The sequence below is a fragment of the Dasypus novemcinctus genome, chromosome 19, assembly GCF_030445035.2.
Source record: "Dasypus novemcinctus isolate mDasNov1 chromosome 19, mDasNov1.1.hap2, whole genome shotgun sequence".
NCBI classification, from domain to species: Eukaryota; Metazoa; Chordata; class Mammalia; order Cingulata; family Dasypodidae; genus Dasypus; species Dasypus novemcinctus.
This window is the reverse complement of record NC_080691.1, coordinates 21,655,346-21,678,051: the sequence shown is the minus strand read 5'-3', so window position 1 is coordinate 21,678,051 and position 22,706 is coordinate 21,655,346. Positions and strand designations below refer to the sequence as shown.

General features: G+C 42.8%; 1 protein-coding gene across 1 annotated transcript; it reads right to left on the bottom strand.

Moving 5' to 3' along the window:
• Positions 1-18,680: 18,680 nt before the first annotated feature.
• Positions 18,681-21,685, bottom strand: LOC101415463 (disintegrin and metalloproteinase domain-containing protein 1-like). The gene has a single exon (XM_058280983.2). It carries the CDS (start codon positions 21,352-21,354, stop codon positions 18,919-18,921), a length of 2,436 nt encoding a protein of 811 aa, XP_058136966.1. The 5' UTR covers positions 21,355-21,685; the 3' UTR covers positions 18,681-18,918.
• Between the last annotated feature and the right edge of the window lie 1,021 nt (positions 21,686-22,706).

Genomic DNA, 22,706 nt, shown 5'->3' with positions numbered 1-22,706 from the left:
GCTTCCGCCTGGAGCCCCATCCCCACAGGTCCGGCTGCCGATCTGCAACGGAATTGGATTTTGAGCAATAAGGGGACACAATTGGGAGACTGTTGTAGGGTGCAGTGAGGGAGGAGGACACGTCTGGAAGCTGATTGGGGAATATTTTGCAAAGTTTGGGATTTCGGATCTTAGAGTCTGTTTTCCGCGTTTCCAGCTGAAGCCCACCCCACCCGGTGGGGCTTGGGATCGGGGTCATTGAACTGGCCGTGGTGTAGAGGCGCCCTCAAGTGGCCGTTGCGTGGGAGCACAGGGAGCGAGCTGTCCAAAGGCTGATACCCTGAGGAGTAGGTGAATTTCAGGGATTAGACATTCAATATAGAATTCGCGGATCTGGCTTCCCCCACGGGGCTGGCACCCAGCTATGGGGATCCCTGAGGGCTGTGTTGCACTGCGGGGCTCCTAAGCTTTCCGTGGACCAGATTTGAGGTTCCCAGGTCTGGGTCCCCTGGACTCTGGCGTTCCACACCCCAGACTCACACCTCTTGAGTCTTCAGTGTCTCAGACTTTCCACCCCTGAATCCATCACGCTCTGGGGTCTACCTGGGATCCTTGAGTGCTTTGGACCTTAACATTTGTGTTTTATCTATATTGGTTCATATTGTTTTGTTTTTATTTTCACTTTATCTTATTTTTTACTCTTTTTGACGCCCTGATTGCTAATATTGCATTATCCCCTAGTCTTTCCTCCTAGCGTGTCCTCCAAAGTCCTTTTTTTTTAATATACAGTTATTTAGGGGTTTTTTTGGTTGTTGTTTTAGATAGTGTTGCAATTGTGACACGTGTATACCTGTATCACTCTTCCCCCTATCTGTTCCCCACCGTTTGCTTATCCTCTTTTTCTTTCTTCCTTTCTTCTTGTCTTTCTTTTTTTCTTTATTATAATTAGTTTTTTTTTTCGGTTTTCTCTTTCCCTCTTGTCCCTCATTTTCCACTTATTTTATTTTAATTCAAGTACACAATAGGTGCTACAGGGAACACCTCACATTTGCTGGGTTTTCCCATCCTCCACTGCCTCATTTCTGTGTGAACTGATTTAGGTTACCTACACTATCCCCCTTCCCCTGCATCTTGATATCCACTATCATCTACTGTCTCTACTATATTCCACCCCCCACCTCCCATTCTTTGATCCACAAAGTGTCTAACTCTTAATTTCTAATACCTTTGTTCTGTTTTCTGTCTGTTATCCACTCTTGAAACTATTACCTTTCTTTTCTTTTTCCCTCTCTCATGAAAACAATAGCTTTGTAGTTCATACAATATTCCGCCCATATTCAGTCATCTACTTCATAAAAGGTACTCTACCTACAGCTATAACTCTGTACAATCTACATGAATCTAACCTCCATCCTCCCAGATCTCATATTCTTGCTTTGTTAACATACATTACTAATACTACTTTACACTTTTCCCTTGCTGACACAATTGCCTTTCCCCAACACTAATACTTTCTTCTAAAGTGAACTTAACCAACAACAAGTAACTTGAATAAGAAGAAAAAAGTGACAAAGAGAAGATATAACACCTATGCAAAAATAACAACTAATTAACCTCCAAAAGCAGACAAAGAAGCTAAGGAACTGATTAAATTTGTCAAAATAAAGAGATGACCAGAAAGCAACAAAAATCTACAAACCAAACCAATAATCAGGAAAACATGACTGAATCCAATCAACAAACCAATAATGACAAAGGGGAGCAAAACTTGGCACAAGCAATGAAAGAACTCAGAACATTTATCACCGACAAATTTGATGCAGTAATGAAAGAGGTTAACAACATGAAGACATCACTTGGAGGGGAAATTGCAGACATACGCAAAAACATAACAGATATGATGGGAATGAACACCACAGTTCAAGAAATCAAAAATACACTTGCAGCAAATATCAGCAGACTAGAAGAGACAGAGCAGAGAATTAGTGATGTGGAAGACAGTACATCAGAAATCAAACAGATAGTAGAAGGGGTCAATAAGAAGATAGAAAAAATCCAATTAGGATTTAGGGACCTGAATGACAATGCAAAACGCTCAAACATACGTATTATAGGCATTCCAGAAGGTGAAGAGAAGGGAAAGGGGTCAGAAGGAGTGTTGCAGGAAATAATGGCTGAAAACTTCCCAAATCTACTGAAAGAGACAGATGTACATATCCAAGAAGCACAGCGCACTCCACAAGTCGTAAACCCCAACAGGCCCACCCCAAGACATATACTTATCAAATTATCCAAAGCTCAAGACAAAGAGAAAATCCTAAAAGCAGCAAGAGAAAAGAAAACCATCACATACAAGGGAAGCTCAATTAGATTAAGTGCTGATTTCTCTTCTGAAACCATGGAGGCAAGAAGACAGTGGTATGATATAGTCAAGGTACTAAAGGAAAAAAACTTCCAACCAAGAATACTCTATCCAGCTAAACTAGCATTCAAACATGAAGGAGAGTTCAAAATATTCACAGACAAACAGAAACTGAAAGAGTATACCAACAAGAAACCTCCCCTTCAAGAAATTCTAAAGGGAGTTCTGCAGGAAGAAAGGAAAAAACAGGAAAGGCAAAGTTGGAGGAGAGTATAAGACCAACAACAACAACAAAAAAGACAAAAATATATATACAAACAAAATATGACAAACACAAATCCAATCAAAATATGGCTAACACAAATAATTCCTTGATAGTAATAACACTGAATGTCAACGGATTAAACTCACCTATCAAAAGATTCAGACTGGGACATTGGATAAGGAAATATGACCCATCCATATGCTGTCTACAAGAGACACATCTTAGACCCAGAGACGCATGGAGATTGAAAGTGAATGGCTGGAAAACAATCATACAAGCTAACAATAACCAAAAAAAGGCAGGAGTAGCTATATTAATATCAGACAAAATAGACTTTAAATGTGAAACAATTGTGAGAGACAAAGAAGGATACTACATTTTAGTGAAAGGGAAAATCTGTCAAGAAGATCGAACAATCATAAATATCTATGCCCCTAACAAGGGTGCCTCTAAATACGTCAGGCAAACGCTGGAAAAACTAAGTGAAAGAATAGATACATCTACACTTATAGTGGGGGATTTTAATACACCACTATCAACTCTGGACAGAACATCTCAAAAGAGAATCACCAAAGAAACAAAACATCTAAATAGTATATTAGAGGAGCTCGATCTAATAGACATATATAGATCGCTACACCCAAACACAGCAGGATATACATTTTTCTCAAGCGCACATGGATCATTCTCCAAGATAGATCATATGCTAGGCCACAAAGAAAGGCTGAACGAATTCAGAAAGATTGAAATCATACAAAACATTATCTCTGACCACAGTGGAGTCAAGCTGGAGATTTGCAAGGGACAGAAGCCCAGATTTCACACCACGATTTGGAAATTAAACAGCACACTCTTAGAAAAACAGTGGGTCAAAGAGGAAATCTCAAAAGAAATCAATGACTACCTTGAAACAAATGATAATGATAACACAACATACCAAAATTTATGGGATGCAGCAAAAGCAGTACTGAGAGGGAAGTTTATAGCCATAAATTCATATATCAAAAAAGAAGAAAGAGCAAAAATTGAAGAACTAACTGCACATTTGAAGGAATTAGAAAAACAACAACAAAGTAGCCCAACAGGAAGAAGAAGGAAGGAAATAACAAAGATAAGAGCAGAACTAAATGAAATAGAAAATAAGAAAGCACTTGAACAGATAAACAAGACCAAGAGCTGGTTTTTTGAGAAGATTAACAAAATTGACAAACCTTTAGCAACACTAACAAAGAAAAAAAGAGAGAAGATGCAAATACACAAAATAAGAAATGAGAAAGGCGATATCACCACTGACCCCACAGAAATAAAGACTATCATAAGAGGATATTTTGAAAAACTATATTCCAACAAAAATGACAATCTAGAGGAAATGGACAAATTCCTAGAAACACATAAGCAGCTCATATTGACGAAAGAAGAAATTGATGATCTTAACAAACCAATCACAAGCAGAGAGATAGAATTGGTTATCAAAAATCTCCCAACTAAGAAGAGCCCAGGGCCAGATGGCTTCACAGGTGAATTCTACAAAACATTCCGGAAAGAACTGACACCAATCCTGCTGAAACTATTCCAAAACATTGAAACGGAAAGAACATTACCCAACTCCTTCTATGATGCCAACATTACCCTAGTACCAAAGCCAAACAAAGACATCACAAGAAAGGAAAATTACAGACCAATTTCTCTAATGAACCTAGACGCAAAAATACTTAACAAAATACTTGCTAATCGTATTCAACAACACATTAAACGTATTATACACCACGACCAAGTGGAATTCATCCCAGGTATGCAAGGATGGTTCAACATAAGAAAATCAATCAACGTAATACACCATATAAACAGATTGAAGGAAAAAAATCACATGATTATATCTATTGATGCAGAAAAAGCATTTGACAAAATACAGCACACTTTCTTGATAAAAACACTCCAAAAGATTGGAATACAAGGGAATTTTTTGAACATGATAAAGAGTATATATGAAAAACCTAAAGCCAATATTGTTTACAATGGAGAAATCCTAGACTCCTTCCCTCTAAACTCAGGAACAAGACAAGGATGCCCACTGTCTCCGCTTCTATTTAATATTGTCTTAGAAGTACTTGCACGAGCACTGAGGCAAGAACCAGAAATAAAAGGCATTCAAATTGGAAAGGAAGAAGTAAAAATTTCATTATTTGCAGATGACATGATCCTATACATAGAAAACCCTGAGAGATCTACAACGAAGATTCTAGAACTCATAAATGAGTTTAGTAAAGTCGCAGGTTATAAGATCAATGCGCAAAAATCAGTAGCATTTCTGTACACCAATAATGAGCAAGATCAGGAGGAAATCAAGAAACAAATACCATTCACAATAGTAAATAAAAAAATCAAATACTTAGGAATAAATTTAACTAAAGAGGTAAAGAACTTATACAACGAGAATTATACAAGATTGTTCAAGGAAATCAAAGAAGACCTAAATAAATGGAAGACTATTCCTTGTTCATGGATAGGAAGACTGAACATTATTAAGATGTCTATCCTACCAAAACTGATCTACACATTCAATGCAATCCCAATAAAAATCAATGCAGCCTTCTTTAAGGAACTAGAAAAACTAACTATGAAATTTATTTGGAAAGGAAAGAGACCCCGAATAGCCAAAGACATACTGAAAAAGAAAAACGAAATTGGAGGAATCACACTACCTGACTTCAAAACATACTATAAAGCTACGGTGGTGAAAACAGCATGGTATTGGCATAAGGAGAGACACATAGACCAATGGAATCGAATTGAAAGCTCTGATATAGAACCTCACATATACAGCCACATAATATTCAATAAAGCCACCAAACCCTCTCAATTGGGAGAGAGTGGCCTATTCAACAAATGGTGTCTGGAGAACTGGATAGCCATATGTAGAAGAATGAAAGAAGATTACCATCTCACACCTTATACAAAGATCAACTCAAGATGGTTCAAAGACCTAAATATAAGAGCCAAGACCATAAAAACCTTAGAAAGCAGTGTAGGGAAACATCTACAGGACCTTGTAATAGGAAATGGATTTATGAATATCTCACCAAAAGCACGAGCAGCAAAAGAACTAATAGATAAATGGGACTTCCTCAAAATTAAAGCCTTCTGCACCTCAAAGGAGTTTGTCAAGAAAGTAAAAAGGGAGCCCACACAGTGGGAGAAAATATTTGGCAATCATATATCTGATAAGAAACTTATAACTTGCATATATAAAGAACTCCTATATCTTGAAAATAAAAAGATAAACAACCCATTTAAAAAATGGGAAAAAGACTTAAACAGACACTTCTCTGAAGAAGAAATACAAATGGCAAGAAAGCACATGAAAAAATGTTCCAAATCTCTAGCTATCAGGGAAATGCAAATCAAAACTACAATGAGATACCATCTTACACCCATAAGATTGGCAGCTATGAAAAAAACAGAAGAATACAAGTGCTGGAGAGGATGTGAAGGAAGGGGAACACTCATCCGCTGCTGGTGGGAATGCGGAAGGATCCAACCATTCTGGAGGACAGTATGGCGGTTTCTCAAAAAACTAGCCATAGATTTGCCATATGACCCAGCAATACCACTGCTGGGTATATACCCAGCAGAACTGAAAACAAGGACACAAACCGATATATGTACACCAATGTTCATAGCAGCATTGTTCACTATTGCCAAAAGTTGGAATCAACCCAAATGCCCATCAACAGATGAGTGGATCAATAAAATGTGGTATATACACACAATGGAATACTACTCGGCTGTAAGAACAAACACACTACAAACACATGTGATAACATGGATGAATCTTGAGAACCTTATGTTGAGTGAAGCAACCCAGACATTGAAGGACAAATACTACATGACCTCAATGATATGAAATAAACAAGCTGCCCTAGATAGCAAGAGACTGAACGATAGGCTTACAGGAAATCGGAGGGTGGAGGAAGGATATGAGCCGATGTCTGCAGGGGGGGAATTTAAGATGAGATGGTGGTAAGTATGAACACAAAGAAGAGATAAAATGGGGGCAAGGGGTTGCCTTTGGTTGGGGCTTTACGGGTTTGAGGGTGGCTGGGGAGGGATGGTTGGGTAACGTTGCCCAAAAGTGGGGGGAGGGAGGGGGAGCATACGAACACAGGAGAGGGTCAGGAGGTGGTGGAGAGTAAAATGCCAAGAAAATCATATCAAAATATAATAAAGAGGGTTACCTGTTTAGAATGCTCGGAGGGGAGGGTCTGATGCAGGACGGGCTCCTGGGGAATGCCTAAATGCTCATTCTGCCAGAGTGGGTGACACCATGGGGTAGAATCCCAAGTAGTGAGAGTGGGGGTGGACCCACATCCTGGGGAGGACTAATGCCACCAAATAGAGGGAACTGTATCCCTCGAGAGAAAGGGTGGCTCCCAGGGCATTGGGGCAGTTGAGCAAGTTAGGCCCTGAACACTATTCCATCTATTTCTGGAAGTGGCTCCTCAGGAAACGAAGGTTGGCTGTCACTGTGGGCACCAAGGTGGAAGGGAAAATGGACGTTAAATGTGTGGAACCAAAGTAAAAGGGGGGCAAGAGAGGAGTTTTTTGAGAGTACACAAGGATGGATATAAAACATGTAATATTACACCATAACATATAGGAGATGACAGACTGATAATGTAAACCATAATGTAAAACATAGGATAACTAAAAATGTAAAGAACTATGTATCCTAAAGTATGCACCATAATGTAAGCACAGATATTACCTTGTTAGAAAGCTAATATCTCAGACTCTGTACATCACCTTAAGTAAATATGATGTGAAAAGGGTGTAAGAGTATCGCTGTGGAAGGAAAAAGGTTTTGTGGTGGATGTATGGGAGTGCTGTATATTATATATATGCATTGCTGTGGTCTAGGACTCCTGTGAAGAAATGCTGAATAATTAGGGGGGGGGGGGGGGGGAAAAGGATAGGATGTGGAATTTTTTCAACTCAACATTCTTTATCTAAGTTCTTTATCTAACTTTATCCAAGTTCTTTATCTATCCTTTAAACCCATCGCTATATACCATTCCCTAGTAAGGGACCATGACATTATATTGGGCTTCAAATTTCGGGGAGTTCTGGACCACAGAGTGTTTCAACAATGGCAATGGAGGGATACTGGTATGGGATATCAATGACAGGTGATATATGGCTGACAGGGAGCTGTACAGAACATATGTCCAGGGGGCATGGTAATGATTGGATATACTCATAGTGGCAACAATTATAAACCACAGCAGGGGGGGTACTGGGTTCCTGGCCAGTGGTGCTCTGTCGCGGTCCCTAGGGGAGCAGCGACAGTCTCCCAGGTACAGCGGCGGGGACCTGGAGGGAGTGAGGGTTCAACAGTGAGCCCCTGATGCTAATGACTATGCTTGTGAGCTGATAAACCTAAAATAAGAACAAGGCCTAGAGCAACATTGTGCCTGGGAATTTCCTCCTGTCAGCCTTCATGTTACTCAAACGTGGCCAGTCTCGAAGCCAAACTCAGCATGTAAATGCAATGCCTTCCCTCCAGCGTGGGACATGACACCCGGGGACGAGCCTCCCTGGCAACGAGGGACCACTATCAAATACCAACTGATGATGCAACTGGAAAAGGACCTTATACGGAAGGTTCAATGCGGATCAGCAGAATATCCATGTCTACATAAAATAACATGACTTTAAAATGCTGTTTGACCTAAAGTAAGGGGGAAATGGAAAGGAGAAATGAGTTTATATGGCTACGAGTTTCTAAAAAAGAGTCTGGAGGCTGGCAGAAGGATTGCCCTCATGCACAACTGAGCAGAGTCAGAGAGACAGATAAAGCAGATACAACCCCCAGATATTGGTTCCTTTGAAGGCTAAAGAGACCCATGAGAGTTATGGCCATGGCCGATGGGGTTAACTACCAGGGCAGATGGCCCTTCTTTGGAAATGGTGTTTATGTGTGATGAATCTGGACTCAGATGGGATCTCCCTTCATAAGACTTTCATGCTAATGTGCTGGAGGTGCAGTTAACGTTGGGATTTAAGATATATTTAGGGGATTTGAATCTCTGGACTGACAATGTGATAGCCAGGTCCTGAGCCTCAACAGACTCCAGCACCTACAATCTGATTTATTGGACTTACCACACTCAGCTAAGATGGAGTTGAAGAAGGACAATCACCACACCATGGAGCCTAGAGTGATTACAACTGAAAATGGGAGGATTGCATCCAGCATCCATGTGGAATTTGAGCCTCCTCTTGACATAGAGGTGCAATGGACACAACCAATCCAATGTCCACATAGAAGAGGTGGTATTGGATTGAGAAAAGTGGACATGGTGGACGATGGGTATGGGGAAAGGCAGGAAGAGATGAGAGGTGGAGGTGTCTTTGGGACATGGAGCTGCCCTGGATGGTGCTTCAGAGGCAATCACCGGACATTGTAAATCCTCACAGGGCCCACTGGATGGAATGGAGGAGAGTATGGGCCATGATGTGGACCATTGACTATGAGGTGCAGAGGTGCCCAAAGATGTACTTACCAAATCCAATGGATGTGTCATGATGATGGGAACGAGTGTTGTTGGGGGGGGAGAGGGGGGGTGGGGGAGCGGGGTTGAATGGGACCTCACATATATATTTTTGATGTAATATTATTACAAAGTCAATAAAAAATAATAATAATAAAAAAAAAGAGAACATTCCCAAAAGTACTCATATAGGAAAGAATATCCTGTCAATGCCAAAGAGAGACATAGTCTATCCAGAAATGGCATGACTCCAAGTCAGTATTTTCTTCATTGTAATTTCCTTTTGTTTCCCCCAAGTCTGGAGAAAAAAATCTAGCGACCGGTCTTATCTGTGATTTGGGGAACTAAAGGGAGGGCCTGGTTCTTGATGGCCTGAAGCAGCACGAAGAGAACACAACAGCCCACATAGGCCAAGGAAAGCATGACAAAAAGTCACTGTCAGAACCCTTTGGGGTGGCAGCTGGCTGGGGCATGAGTGACGAAGACATATGGAATGGGTAAGATTTTCTCATAATATTCCACATACACTGGGGAAAGGAACCAGGAGGGAGGGTGCACTTCCTAGAGGTAGTCACACAATGCTGAACAGACTCTTGTTACCTGAGCTTTCCAGGAAATGCTGATTCTTGAACCTAGGACTTTTAGACCTGTGTTACATGTACCTGCTAATTCCTGCCCATTGGTCATTCCCTTCTTCTAATGGGCTTAACTCTTCACTCTCTGGAGTTTGGGGTTTTATAAACATTTTATGACTCACATTTGTGTGAATATATATTAATTACAATATTGTACCTGATCAAGATTATTGGTTGTGCCATTGCTGAAGACTGAGAAGAGGCATCCTGCCCAGGGCATGACTCTGGATCCATATTTTAAGGTTGTTCTGATTAAGTTCTTTATTTGGTAAACATTTATTGAGTACCTACAATGTGCTAGCCCACAGAGCTCAATGAGTTCAAACCTGCAACTCCTATATGTCAGGTTCTAATAGGAGAAAACATACTTTGATAGATAATACTATACAATGTGGTGATTCAAAAGAGAGAAGAGCATCTGTTTGTAAGGCTTTTATTACTCTAGTCACTAAGAAGTAAGCCCTTTTCTGGGCAATAAGGACATACTGAGTGTGGTCCTCATCCTCTGTCTTACTTAAGTAAAAGGCTTATGAAAGTATTGGAGAACATAGGTTGAGTCATACCTTAAGAAGAATCCAGTTTCCACAATTTACTAGTTCTAGAACAAGTTATATCAGCCCCTTGGCCTCTGTTTCTTCATTTAAGAGACAGAGGCCTCAGAGTGGTTAGGAGGATTAAATTCAGAAAATGAATTTCAAGTGTATAGTAGTTTCTGGCTCAAATGGTAAATCTATTCTACCATTCCAGCTAAGTAGTGTTATTATCACACTTCCTTTTATTTGCTTCACAGAGAAGTAACTACTACCTCTAAAGCTCTGTTACCTGTAATAGGATAGGGTCCTTTTGATTGTCATTTGTAGCAGTTTGAGTCTTTCGTGGCCCCCAGAAAACCCTGTTCTTAAAGCTATTCCATTCCTGTATGTGCATGTAAACCTATTATAGGTGAGACCTTTTGATTAAATTACTTCAGTTAAGGGCCTTGCTTAGACTGTGTGACTCAGGGTGGGTCTTAATTTTCTTACTGGAGTGTTTTAAAAAGGGAGGAATAAAAAGCTGCAGACACAGAAAGAAGGCCACAGGAACATAGAAAAGCTTCCAGAAGTTGAAATCAGCAAACCTGGAAGAGAGAAAAGCCAGAGACAGAGCAGCCTGAAACTGAAAGCAAAAGCAACAATGTCCAGAGGAGGGGGAGAGCTGGCAGACACTGTCATGTGTCTGATCGCCCATGTCTGCAGCTCAGGGGGAACAGCATCTGATGATGCTTTGGACATTTCCATGGCTCAGAACTGTTAAGCTCATTAGTTAATAAATCCCATTTGGTAGGACTTGTGGGAGGATGGCAGATTAGAAAGATACAAGACTTTCTCCTCTCACTGAAAAATGGCTAGAGAACAGGCAGAAATGGCCTGGAAAAAAAGTTCTAGGGTGTAGGACACCAGGGGAATGCTGGACACTTCCTAGAAGAGAGAGAGGCATAGGAAAGGAACCTCGACATTAAGACCGTGAGTAGTCTGCAGCTGTAGCTGCCGGTGCTCCTCCCCACCCTGTGAGGAGAAAGCATTGACTCTTCCAGCCTTGGCTTCACCTGCAGCTACCAGACAAAAGGAGTTTCAAAGATCCGCCTGCCCAGGAAATGGGAAAGAGAGGGAGAGAGCCTAAGGCTGTTTCAGCTTTTGACCCCCAAATTTGGTCTGCTGTGTCCCACAAGCCCTTCAGGCTAGATGGGGCTGTGCCATTGTTTGCCTTGAAAGCCTGCATGGGACTAAAGAGATCGGCTCTCAGACACCCTCCCTACTGACTGGACTGGTTTTGAGGATGCAAAGGGGAGTGAAATTATTTCCTACCCGGGAAAAGGGAGGGGGCTGCCAGCCAAGACTGGAGAACTGTCTCTGAGAAAATTTGACTTATGAGGCTCTTAGCCTCCAGGCAGGAACCTCTGTCATATCAATCCCATCCGTGTTGCAGCAAACACACTGAGCAAGCTTTGAAAGAGAGGCCTGCCAGACAGCACCATCTGCTAGCCAGACAAGGAAGTGCATGTGAGGGAATTAAATAAGTAAGAGAGGCTTTTTCCTGGACTTTTCTTCGTTGGGAGATTTCTTTTTCCTTTTTTTTTAAGCCAGGGTTTGAACCTGGGACCTCCCATGTGGGAAGCTGGCTCTCAACCATTGAGCCACATTGCCTCCCCTGAGTTGGATTTTTTGTTTGTTTTGCTTGTTGTTTGTGTTTTGGTTTTATTTAAAGATTGGTTTTTTATTTTTACTTATTTCTACCCCTCCCTTGTTGTTTTACGCTCACTGTATCTGTTTGTCATGTGCTCATCTTCCTTTTAGGAGGCACCGGGAACTGAAGCCAGGACCTCCTATGTGGGAGAGAGGCACCTAATTGCTTGAACCATCTCCACTACCAGCTTTGTCATATTTCTCATGATGTTTTCTTCCTTGTGTCTCTTCTTGAGTCAGCTCACCACCCCAGCCCATCATGTCAGCTTGCTGTCTTGCTTGTCTTCTTTAGGAGGTATCGGGAACCAAACTTGGGACCTCCCATGTGGTAGGCAGGAGCTCAATTGCTTGAACCACAGACGCTTCCCTGGTGTTTTTTAGGAGGCATGGGGAACTGAACTCCAGACCTCCCGTGTGGGAAGCAGGTGCTCAACTGCTTGAGCCACATCTGCTCCCCAATGTTGGAGATTTTTGAGGACTGATTCAATATCTTAAAATGTGTTTGGTTTGTTGTATTCTTCTATTTCTTGTAGTATCAGTGTAGGCTGTGAGTTCTACCAAGCATTTTGAGAAGAATGAATACCAATCCTGTTTAAACTCTTCAAAAAAACTGAAAAGGAAAATTACCCAACTCATTTTATGAAGATTGAGAAGTAACAGATTTTTTGTTGGCCTATTTTTTATTATTACTATTACTGAAATAATGAAAATGCTCTAATAATGATTGAAGTGATGAATGCACAGCTATGTGATTATGCCAAATACCATTGATTGTACACTTTGGATGGATTGTATGGTTTACTAATATGTATTAATAAAAATGATTTGTTTAAAAAAAAATAGGGTCAGTTGGGGGGGAATACACCAAATGTAAGATACAGACTATAGTCAGTAGTAATAGTTTGACAATGCTCTTTCATAATTTGATAGATTTCACAACAATGCAGGGTGTTTGTGGTAGGGTGATATAGGAGCTCTGTATGATGTTATGTATGTTTGTTTTGTAAGTTCACAAGTTATACTATACACTTACTGTTTATGTATGTTCATATATGAATGATACACTTCAATAAATTTTTTTTTAAAGATTTATTTATTTATTTAAATCCCCCCCTTCCCCAGTTGTCTGTTCTCTGTGTCTATTTGCTGCGTCTTGTTTCTTTGTCCGCTTCTGTTGTCATCAACGGCACGGGAAGTGTGGGCGGCGCCATTCCTGGGCAGGCTGCACTTTCTTTCGTGCTGGGCGGCTCTCCTTACAGGTGCACTCCTTGCGTGTGGGGCTCCCCTACGCGGGGGACACCCCTGTGTGGCGCGGCACTCCCCGCGCACATCAGCACCGCGCATGGGCCAGCTCCACACGGGTCAAGGAGGCCCGGGGCTTGAACCGCGGACCTCCCATGTGGTAGACGGACGCCCTAACCACTGGGCCAAGTCCATTTCCCATCAATAAATTTTTTTGAAATGAAAAATAAACTTAAAAAAATATCTGATTTGACATGTGTGACAGTTTGAGATTTTTTATGAATCCACCCCACAAATCAGATTGTTTGTAAACTAATCTGTTCCTCTGGGTATGATATACCCTTTGAATGCATTTGATGCAGCTGACATGTCTTGATTAAATTGCCTGTTAAGAGTAGGGTTTTGAGACATGTCTTGATTAAATTGCCTGTTAAGGTTAGGGTTTTGATTCCACCACATCAGTAGGGCATAACTCAGATTGAGTTCCTGCCCCCTTGGTGGGCTGATACAAATGGACACTCACTCAGGAAGACACAGGAAGAGAGAGAGCTCTGTTATGTTTGGTCTCAGGCCCTGGGGTGAGATGAGTCATTTGCCTGGTAGTTTGCAGCTGAAGAGAACAGAGCAGCTGAGCAACTGTGAAGGCCCAGGAAGAAACAGCTCCTATGCCAGCCTATAGCTGAGATCCAAAGAAGCTGGGACCACAGAGTCTTAAGAGGAAGAAGGAAGAAGAGACCAGGCAGAGATCACCTGCCATTTTGCTTCAACACATGAGACCTGACCTTGGTGAAAAAGTCCATCTTATGGTACCTTGAGTTGGGCTCTGTAGGTCCTTGTAACTGTAAGCTTTTACCCAAATAAATACCCTTTATAAAAGCCAACAGATTTCTGGTACTTTACATCAGCACCCCTTTGACTAACTAATACAACATGGAAACTTTATGAATGGAGCAATACAAACAGTGCCAAGATAATAACCTGTTTAAAAATTCCATTGTAGGGAACCAGCATAGCTCAGGGTTTGAGCACCAGCTTCCCACATATGAGGTCCCAGGTTGAATCCCCAGCCTCAGTACCTCAAAAAAATAAATAAAATAAATGAACAAGTAAATAAAATTTTTAAAAATTCCATTATAAAAGTCAAGTCATTACTGGTATATCGCTCCCAGCGGCTTTTAACAAACTAAAACAGCAATTAGTACAAGGAGTGGGACGTTTACTCCTAAACAAATATCAAAAATGTTAAAACGGTTTTATAAATAGGTTTTATAAAAGGGTAGAGTCTGGAAGATTTGTGGGATGCTTGATAGAAAGGGGCTAGATTGCATTGAAGAGACTCTTCTGATGAGGTCTTAAACAGAAATGATGACTGAATCATTGCAAACTAGAAGATGATCCTTGCTTTAAGGTGCAGAGAACTTGGAAAAATTCACTTCTGATGTTAGATGGCAGTATTTGAAAGTGGTGGGCTTGGATATTTAGCTGGGATTTCCAAACTAAGTGTGGATAGTGTGGCCAGCCTTCTCCTTGCAACTTATAGTAAAATGCAAGAGGAAAGGGATGAGCTGAAAACTGAACTCCTGGGCACAAAAGACACCAGAAATTGATGGTTTGGGAAATTCTGAGTGTCTAGAAAATATGTCCCCAGAGGATAGTGCCCCATGTGAGGATTTAGCTGAACATGGAGCCAGAGAACCATTTCCTTGCAAGTCAGGATTGGAAATGCAGTCATCAAGGAAGGATGTGTGTGGGAGGTCCACGGTTCAAACCCCGGGCCTCCTTGACCCGTGTGGAGCTGGTGCATGCGCAGCACTGATGCACGCAAGGAGTGCTGTGCCACGCAGGGGTGTCCCCCGCGTAGGGGAGCCCCACGTGCAAGGAGTGTGCCCCGTAAGGAGAGCCACCCAGTGTGAAAGAAAGTGCAGCCTGCCCAAGAATGGCGCTGCACACACGGAGAACTGACACAACAAGATGATGCAACAAAAAGAAACACAGATTCCTGGTGCCACTGATGAGAATAGAAGCAGTCACAGAACACACAGCAAATGGACACAGAGAGCAGACAAATGGGGGTGGGGAAAGGGGAGAGAAATAAATAAAAATAAAAAATCTTAAAAAAAAAAAAGGATGTGTGGAAGTCTTAACTGTCTGATGGCTTGGTCTCCTGATTCCTGCATGTGAAACCAATGAGTTTTTTGTATGATCTGTATGAGCAGAACCACTGCCAACCTAGACTAAAAGGGATGGAAAAGGGAGAAATTGAAGGGAAAATGACTTGAAAGACAGAACCATGAAAGCTGAGGTCTGGATTAAAACATTTTCTTGGGCCAAGAGAGGGACCCCATGTGGAAAGGGTATGTGGAAAGGGTAAGCCTGGAGCTTGAAGAGTGCCACCCAGCCTTTTACCCCATTGTGCAGGAAGAGTGTTCCTACCTCAGGCTTCAGAGTGAGACACATTCCCCAGATGTTAGGGCGAGTTTGGTCACCACCCCACTGTTCTGAGGGTGTTGAGCCTGTGTCCTGGAGATTGGGGTGAGTGTGACTGTCACCCCAGTGTTCTCAGTGGGTGGGGCCAAATGTTTGGATGCCACCCAGATACTTAATGAGGGTGGAGCTGAGAGCATGGCTGTTGGGTAAGCCCTTGGAAAGGGTGAAACTGCTCTTCTATAAAGCCCCAAGAACAAGACATTGTTCTATAGATGTCTCCCAGACATTGAAATCTAATGGAATATGACATGCAGGTTTTCTGAACATTTGGGAACTGTTGCCCATTTTCCTTCCAAGTTCTCCCTATGGCCATGGGAGTGTTTATCCTGTGACTCTCCCTCCTTTGTATATTGAAAGCATATAACTTGTTTTGTAAGTTTCACAGGTCTACAGCCAGAGGGGAATTTTTACCCTAGGACAGGACTACATGCCTGTGATTTTGATGAGATTTTGTATTTAATACTATTACTGAAATGATTTAAGGTTTTGAAATACTGTGATGCAATGAATGTATTTGCATATGGAAAGAACATGTATTTTTGGGGTACAGAGGGTGGAGTGTGACAGGTTATCTTTTGTGGACCCCAGAAAATACGGTTCTTAAAACTAATCCATTCCTGTGCATATAAATCTATTAAGGATGGGACCTTTTTGGGAAACGGACTTTGGCCCAGTGGTTAGGGCGTCCGTCTACCATATGGGAGGTCCGCGGTTCAAACTCCGGGCCTCCTTGACCCATGTGGAGCTGGCCATGCGCAGTGCTGATGCGCGCAAGGAGTGCCGTGCCACGCAAGGGTGTCCCCCGCGTGCGGGGGCCCCCACGCGCAAGGAGTGCGCCCGTGAGGAAAGCCGCCCAGCGTGAAAAGAAAGAGCAGCCTGCCCAGGAATGGCGCCGCCCACACTTCCCGTGCCGCTGACAACAACAGAAGCGGACAAAGAAACAAGACGCAGCAAACAGACACCAAGAACAGACAACCAGGGGAGGGGGGGAAATTAAATAAATAAATAAATCTTTAAAAAAAAAAAAAAAAAAAAAAAAAGGATGGGACCTTTTGATTAAATTACTTCAGTTAAGGCTCTTGACCCAGGATGAGTCTTAATCCTCTTACCTAGAGTCCATTATAAATGGAGGACCAAAAGTCATAGAGACACACAGAAAGAAGGCTATAGAGACAGAGAGAAGCCTCCAGAAGTTGAAATCAGTGAACCTGGAAGAGAGAAAAAGCAGCCTGAAGCTGAAAACAACAAGGCCCAGAGAGCCAAGTGGACCCTGCCATGTGCCTGATTGCCTACAGCTGCAGCTCAGGAGGAAGGCATCTCTTGGTGCCTTGACTTAGACACTTTCATGGCCTCAGAACTGTAAACCCGCAAGTTAATAAATCCCATTGTAAAAAGCAACTCCTTTCTGGTATATTGCTCCCAGCAGCTTTCAGCAAACTAAAACATCAGTCAACAAGTTTTTTGTTGTTGTTGAGTTTTTTTTTAAAGATTTATTTTTTTATTTTTCTCTCCTTCCCCCCCCCCACCAGTTGTCTGCTCTCTCTGTCCATTCGCTATGTGTTCTTTTGTGTCCACTTGTATTCTTGTCAGCGGCACCAGGAATCTGTGTCTCTTTTTGTTGCATTATCTTGCTGTGTCAGCTCTCTGTGTGTGCGGCGCCACTCCTGGGCAGTCTGCACTTTTTTTGCGCTGGGCAGCTCTCCTTATGGGGTACATCCTTGCACGTGGGGCTCCCCTATGCGGGGACACCCCTGCTTGGCACTCTTGCACATCAGCACTATGCGTGGGCCAGCTCATCACACGGGTCAGGAGGCCCTGGGTTTGAACCCTAGACCTCCCATGTGGTAGGCGGACACTCTATCCATTGAGCCAAATCCGCTTCCCAGGCAACAAGTTTTTAATTTCAAAAAAAAAAGGGAGAATAAAAGAGAAAAATACTAATTTCATACATGTAACCAGTACTGTGGTGGAAGTCTAGGTTCTGTTATACAATGAACACAGGTTCCTGACTCCAAAAAATTTACATACAAATGGGTACAGGATGAAGGTGATGTTCATCTGACATGAGATATCTGGGGATCTGAAACTTATCCCATGAAAATTATTAAGAAGCTGATCTATAAAACATGCATTAGGAAAGAATACCTAAACAGGGAATATTGCTATAGGGTGTATATGGAAATATACAAAATTTAATGAGTTGCCTCATCTGAACATAGGCTTTTCTTTATTTTTGTATTTTAAAAAAAACCTTCTCATTTCATGAATGCACTTTTATATGGAAAATTCAATTACATAAAAAACTGCCCTCAAATAATAGGTAGCTGTTACTTGTGAAGAACATTCCAGTAAAAGGAATAAATACAGATACTACTATATGTCAGGCAACTTAGACGGAAGATAGCATGTCCTAGAAAACAGTTTTTGGTGACTGAAATAATTGGTCCAGTGAGACAAGGACATTGATATCAAAGATGCACAAAGAGGGAAGTGGATGTGGCTCAACAGATAGAGCGCTGGCCTACCATATAGGAGGTCCAAGAGTTGGATACCCAGGACCTCCTGGCTCGTGTGGTGAGTTGGCCCACGTGCAGTGCTGCTGCGTGCAAGGAGTGCTGGCCCATGCAGGGATGTCCCTGCATAAGAGTGCCCCCCATGCAAGGAGAGGCCCCTGTGCAAGGAGAGCCACCCCACACGAAACCGCAGCCCCCAGGAGTGGCGCCACGCACACGGAGAACTGATGCAGAAAGATGATGCAACAAATAGAGAACAGATCCCCAGTGCCACCTGATGAGACTGGAAGCAGACACAGAAGAACACACAGCAAATGGACACAGAGAGCAGACAACGGCGGGGTGGAGGGAATAAACATATAAATCTTAAAAAAAAAATGTATAAAGGCTTCAAATTAAATTCTCTCATGAAATGTGACAAAGCTAAGTAGTGAAATATTTAATATATTAATTTAAATAATAAATGTTTAATTACTAATATAAAAATTGAAAGTGGCGGGAACCTTTCATTCCACATCATAAATATCTTCAGAATATAAATTCCCTGTCACAGTCACTGGAGCCATCAATTTGCAGTTATCCTTTGCTTCACTGAGCCACTTATTCTCACCCAGTGCCTCCGGTATGTGATGTTTGGCTTCATTCATACACTACTGGTTTTCTTATTCTGGTTCCTCCTCTTCCTCCTCCTCCTCCTCCTCCTCCTCTTCCTCCTCTTCTTCCTCCCCTTCCTCCCCTTCTTCCTCTCCTCCTCCTGGTTCCTCTGCTGCTGGAACTGGGGCCACTGGAGGAGCTTCTTCTGGTTTAGCAGCTGGCTTTCTTTTAGAATAGTGGAGGGCACAAAAAATACATAGTACTAACAGTATTGCAAGGAATAAGAAGAATAATACAAGTATCACCTTTGTCATGTCTTCTTCTTCTTTTTGCTCAGGTTTTGGTGGTGTATCTTGTGTCTTATTTGCCTTGCCAGGGTCTCCACTGTCAATACTACCACCATTTCCTTCTAATTTGCAGTCAGGGGGAGCATAGCCAGCCTCACAATGGCAGTGCTTTAAATTGTTGCAAACACCTTTCCCATTACACATAACATTTGGTTCGCAGTCATAGACGAACAAGGTGTTAGTAGAGCAGGTATAATTTATGCAGATTTTGTCTGAGGCACACACAGTGCCATCCCCCATAACTGCATCATCAGAGTTGTCAAAGCTATCCTTGACCCAGCAGGCATCATCTCCATGAGCGACCTGGAGCAGTATTTGTTCAGGTTTGATTACTGGTAAGATTTTAATACCTGTACATATAAGTTTCCCACAGAATATATTATCATCTGTACATTGAACAAAGTCTTGGCCAGATCCTGAGGGACGGCCACAATGTCCAAACCGGTCTCCTTTCTTGTTCATGGAGTAGTAACAATCAGGTGAGGCAGTACTTGCTTTAGGCCCAAAGCTTTTCCTACACTGATTATCAGAACTCATACACAGACCATTAAGGCAAAAGAAACGCCCTCCACAGGGAGTGCCATCTTGCTTATACCTGTCTGTGGGGCAGACAACGGAGGTACCATTACAGTACTCTGGGAGGTCACACTCATCAAGATCAGGACGACATATATGTCCCAGTTCGCTGAATTTGCACCCAGTGCAGCAGGGTTCTGAACTACACTGTGCATTTGGCTTCAGTTTACATGTTGAGTCACAGCAGGGATCTGAGGCACAGTTAGAACCACAGTCACACTCCTCCGGGTCCTCCAGCACAGCATTTCCACAGGTGGCATCCCTACGAGTGTGGCCTGTGTGCCGTGGCTTGTTAAACAGACAGGCCCCTTTGTGTTCACGCAGAAACTCATAGAAGTAGTCAGAGCTGCAGTTGCTGAAGCCACTTTCTTTACTGATACTTTCATGCATGAGGCAAGAGCGACGATCGTTACAAAGACAGGCCGAATGGTCATGCCGAATACCCAAGTTGTGCCCAAGCTCGTGAACCATGAGTGCTGCAGACAGGAGGACATCTTCATGATGGAAGGATTCAACAGCTGCAGCAAAACCACTCGAACAGGCACCACCGAGAAATGCCTGTCCCGTATTCCCTCCAGGATGATGCCCGACAATCATGTGGGCAACATCATAGTTCACACGATTGAAGAGCTGCTTTTGTCTCCAGCGATTGAAATTGCTGAGTGCAACTTGCAAGTCCACGGGGACCTCTGTTAGGTCCCCCTCGGACCAAATCTCCATGCCAACCAGCACCAGCTCTGTGTTGATTGCCCTGGTGAAGCTGTTGGCCAGAGCAATGATGTCCATTACTCTCTGGACCGTCTCATTGACATCACTGCCCCACATTTGGAACCGCTGGTTGTTGACCACGACAAACATCTCCACATACTTGGTGTGTGACCACAAGTAGGACAGCGACTGTGTGCTACGAGGCTTCCTGCTCCCTTGTTGCCGCCTGGTGGACACCGCTTGACTCTCTTCGGAAGTGACATTGCAGGAGCCTTGAGCTTGGTGTGCCACGGTGTACAACACATGTTCGAACCCCTTCGAAGAGTCCATGGGCTCAATGCCATAGGATTTTTCCTCCTTAATCAGGATGCCCTTGAGGCCTGAACAAGTGTTGACAGAAACAAAAGAACCTGGGACTCCTTCTATGTAGCCTTCAAAGTGGCAGTCACGTGAGATGAAAGGTGTTTCCTGCCCCAGGATCCCATTGTGGTAGCTGTAGACTGGAAAGTTACTCACAAAATAGTCTTTCTTCACAGTCAGGTGAAGCACCTGCTCCTGGCCCTGCATTATCAGCGCGTAGGATGCCTTGTCCACTGGGTCGTCCCCTCCCTCGATTCTCAGCCTCTTGGGAATGATTATTTCGTAGAAAGAGTCATCGCCCGATGCCAGGTCACAGCACGTGCTTGGCAGAAAAACCAACACCAACGCCAACACGGTCATGCTGACACACGAAGGCTCAGGTACAGGCCCCAGCCTCGGGTCCCTCCTGTATGGAGCCCAAGTCTGAAACTTGACCTTACCCTCTTCCAAAGTCATTTCGTTTTTCTGTAGAGAAGGCCGAATGGAGACACAGTCTGTCAGTAAGGCAGCCATTGACGTGACCCAAATCAGTCACTTGGTGATGCGGGCCTCCGCCTGTCAGCAGTTTTCCTGCAGACACTCAGACATTAGCTCCAGATCTATGCTGACTACCTAAAGGGTGCCTACTGTCGACCTATGGGAGGCAAAACCTTCCAGCTGTTGATTCCCTTCGTCTTTGTGACCTTCCTGTTATTCTTCAGATAATTTCCTTACTGTGTGACTTCCTTGGAGAAAATGATCACGAAGAAAGACTTCACTGTCTAAAATGCAAGATGATACCTTGAGAGAGGAAACAAAATCTCCATACCCTCCTCGTTCGGCACCCATGGGACACCCCTCCCCCACCCTCCAGTTTTCAGTTACTCCGCTAACTCCAAGTGTTCCAGACTAGGGTCGTTGGAGGTCTCTTCGACAGCTTACTCCATTCCCATTTCCCCTGTCTTCCCTTCTAAACACTTGCTTATGACCCATCTTAACCCACGGCTTTCTTTTTCCTGAATGAGCCAATGCAGTGATGCGTGCATCTCGCAGGCCAGTTTGCTAGATAAGGCAAGTGAGGTGCTGCTTCATACCCCAAGGTAGACTCCAGTGGGCAGGTGAAACCATTGTACAAGGGACCATACTCCTTCTTAATACCATAAAAATTCAGTGTCCCAAGTTGTGTTAATGGCACTGTTCCAAAGTTGCCTATGAGAAATGTCAACATCAGCATCCTGGTATGAGTGGTTATCTTGGCCTGACCCAGCATTTCTTGGTATCTCCAAGGACACACCCTTGTAGGGATGTCCCTGACATAACTGGTATTCTAAAAGTATGCCCATTCAAGGCGAGGTATCCTAAAGGTCTCCTCTGTGTTAAAATACAATCTGCATGTTTTTGGCGACCACTTCTGTTTGTTCTTCCCTACCCTAAGACCTAAAGGACAGCTTATCACAGAGCAGATAAACCAAAACTATGTATGGAATGAATATGACTCCCAAGGGTAGGTGTTACATTGTCTCATGTGTTGTATGTTATTTATACTTGTTTCATATCTGCCCCAAATGGCTAAAAATGTCTTCAGGAAAACCCACAATGCTGACCAACGAGTCATACATTCATGATCCCAAAATTTACCTCCTACTAAATTTAACTGGTTAGTTCACTCTCATAAATTTCTTCCAGCCTAATATATAGAAGCAGTCCTTAGAGAGCATCCCCCTGCCCCAGGTAAATCCATCTGCATCTATATTTCTGTCCTATATAATGAATAAATTTTCCCTTTTCCTATATAAAGTCCATCTTTTTACTTAGGCATAGAATGTAATGCCCCTTTTGTTTTTCTTTTTTTGTGATGAAATGTCCATAATTTAAAATTTACCATT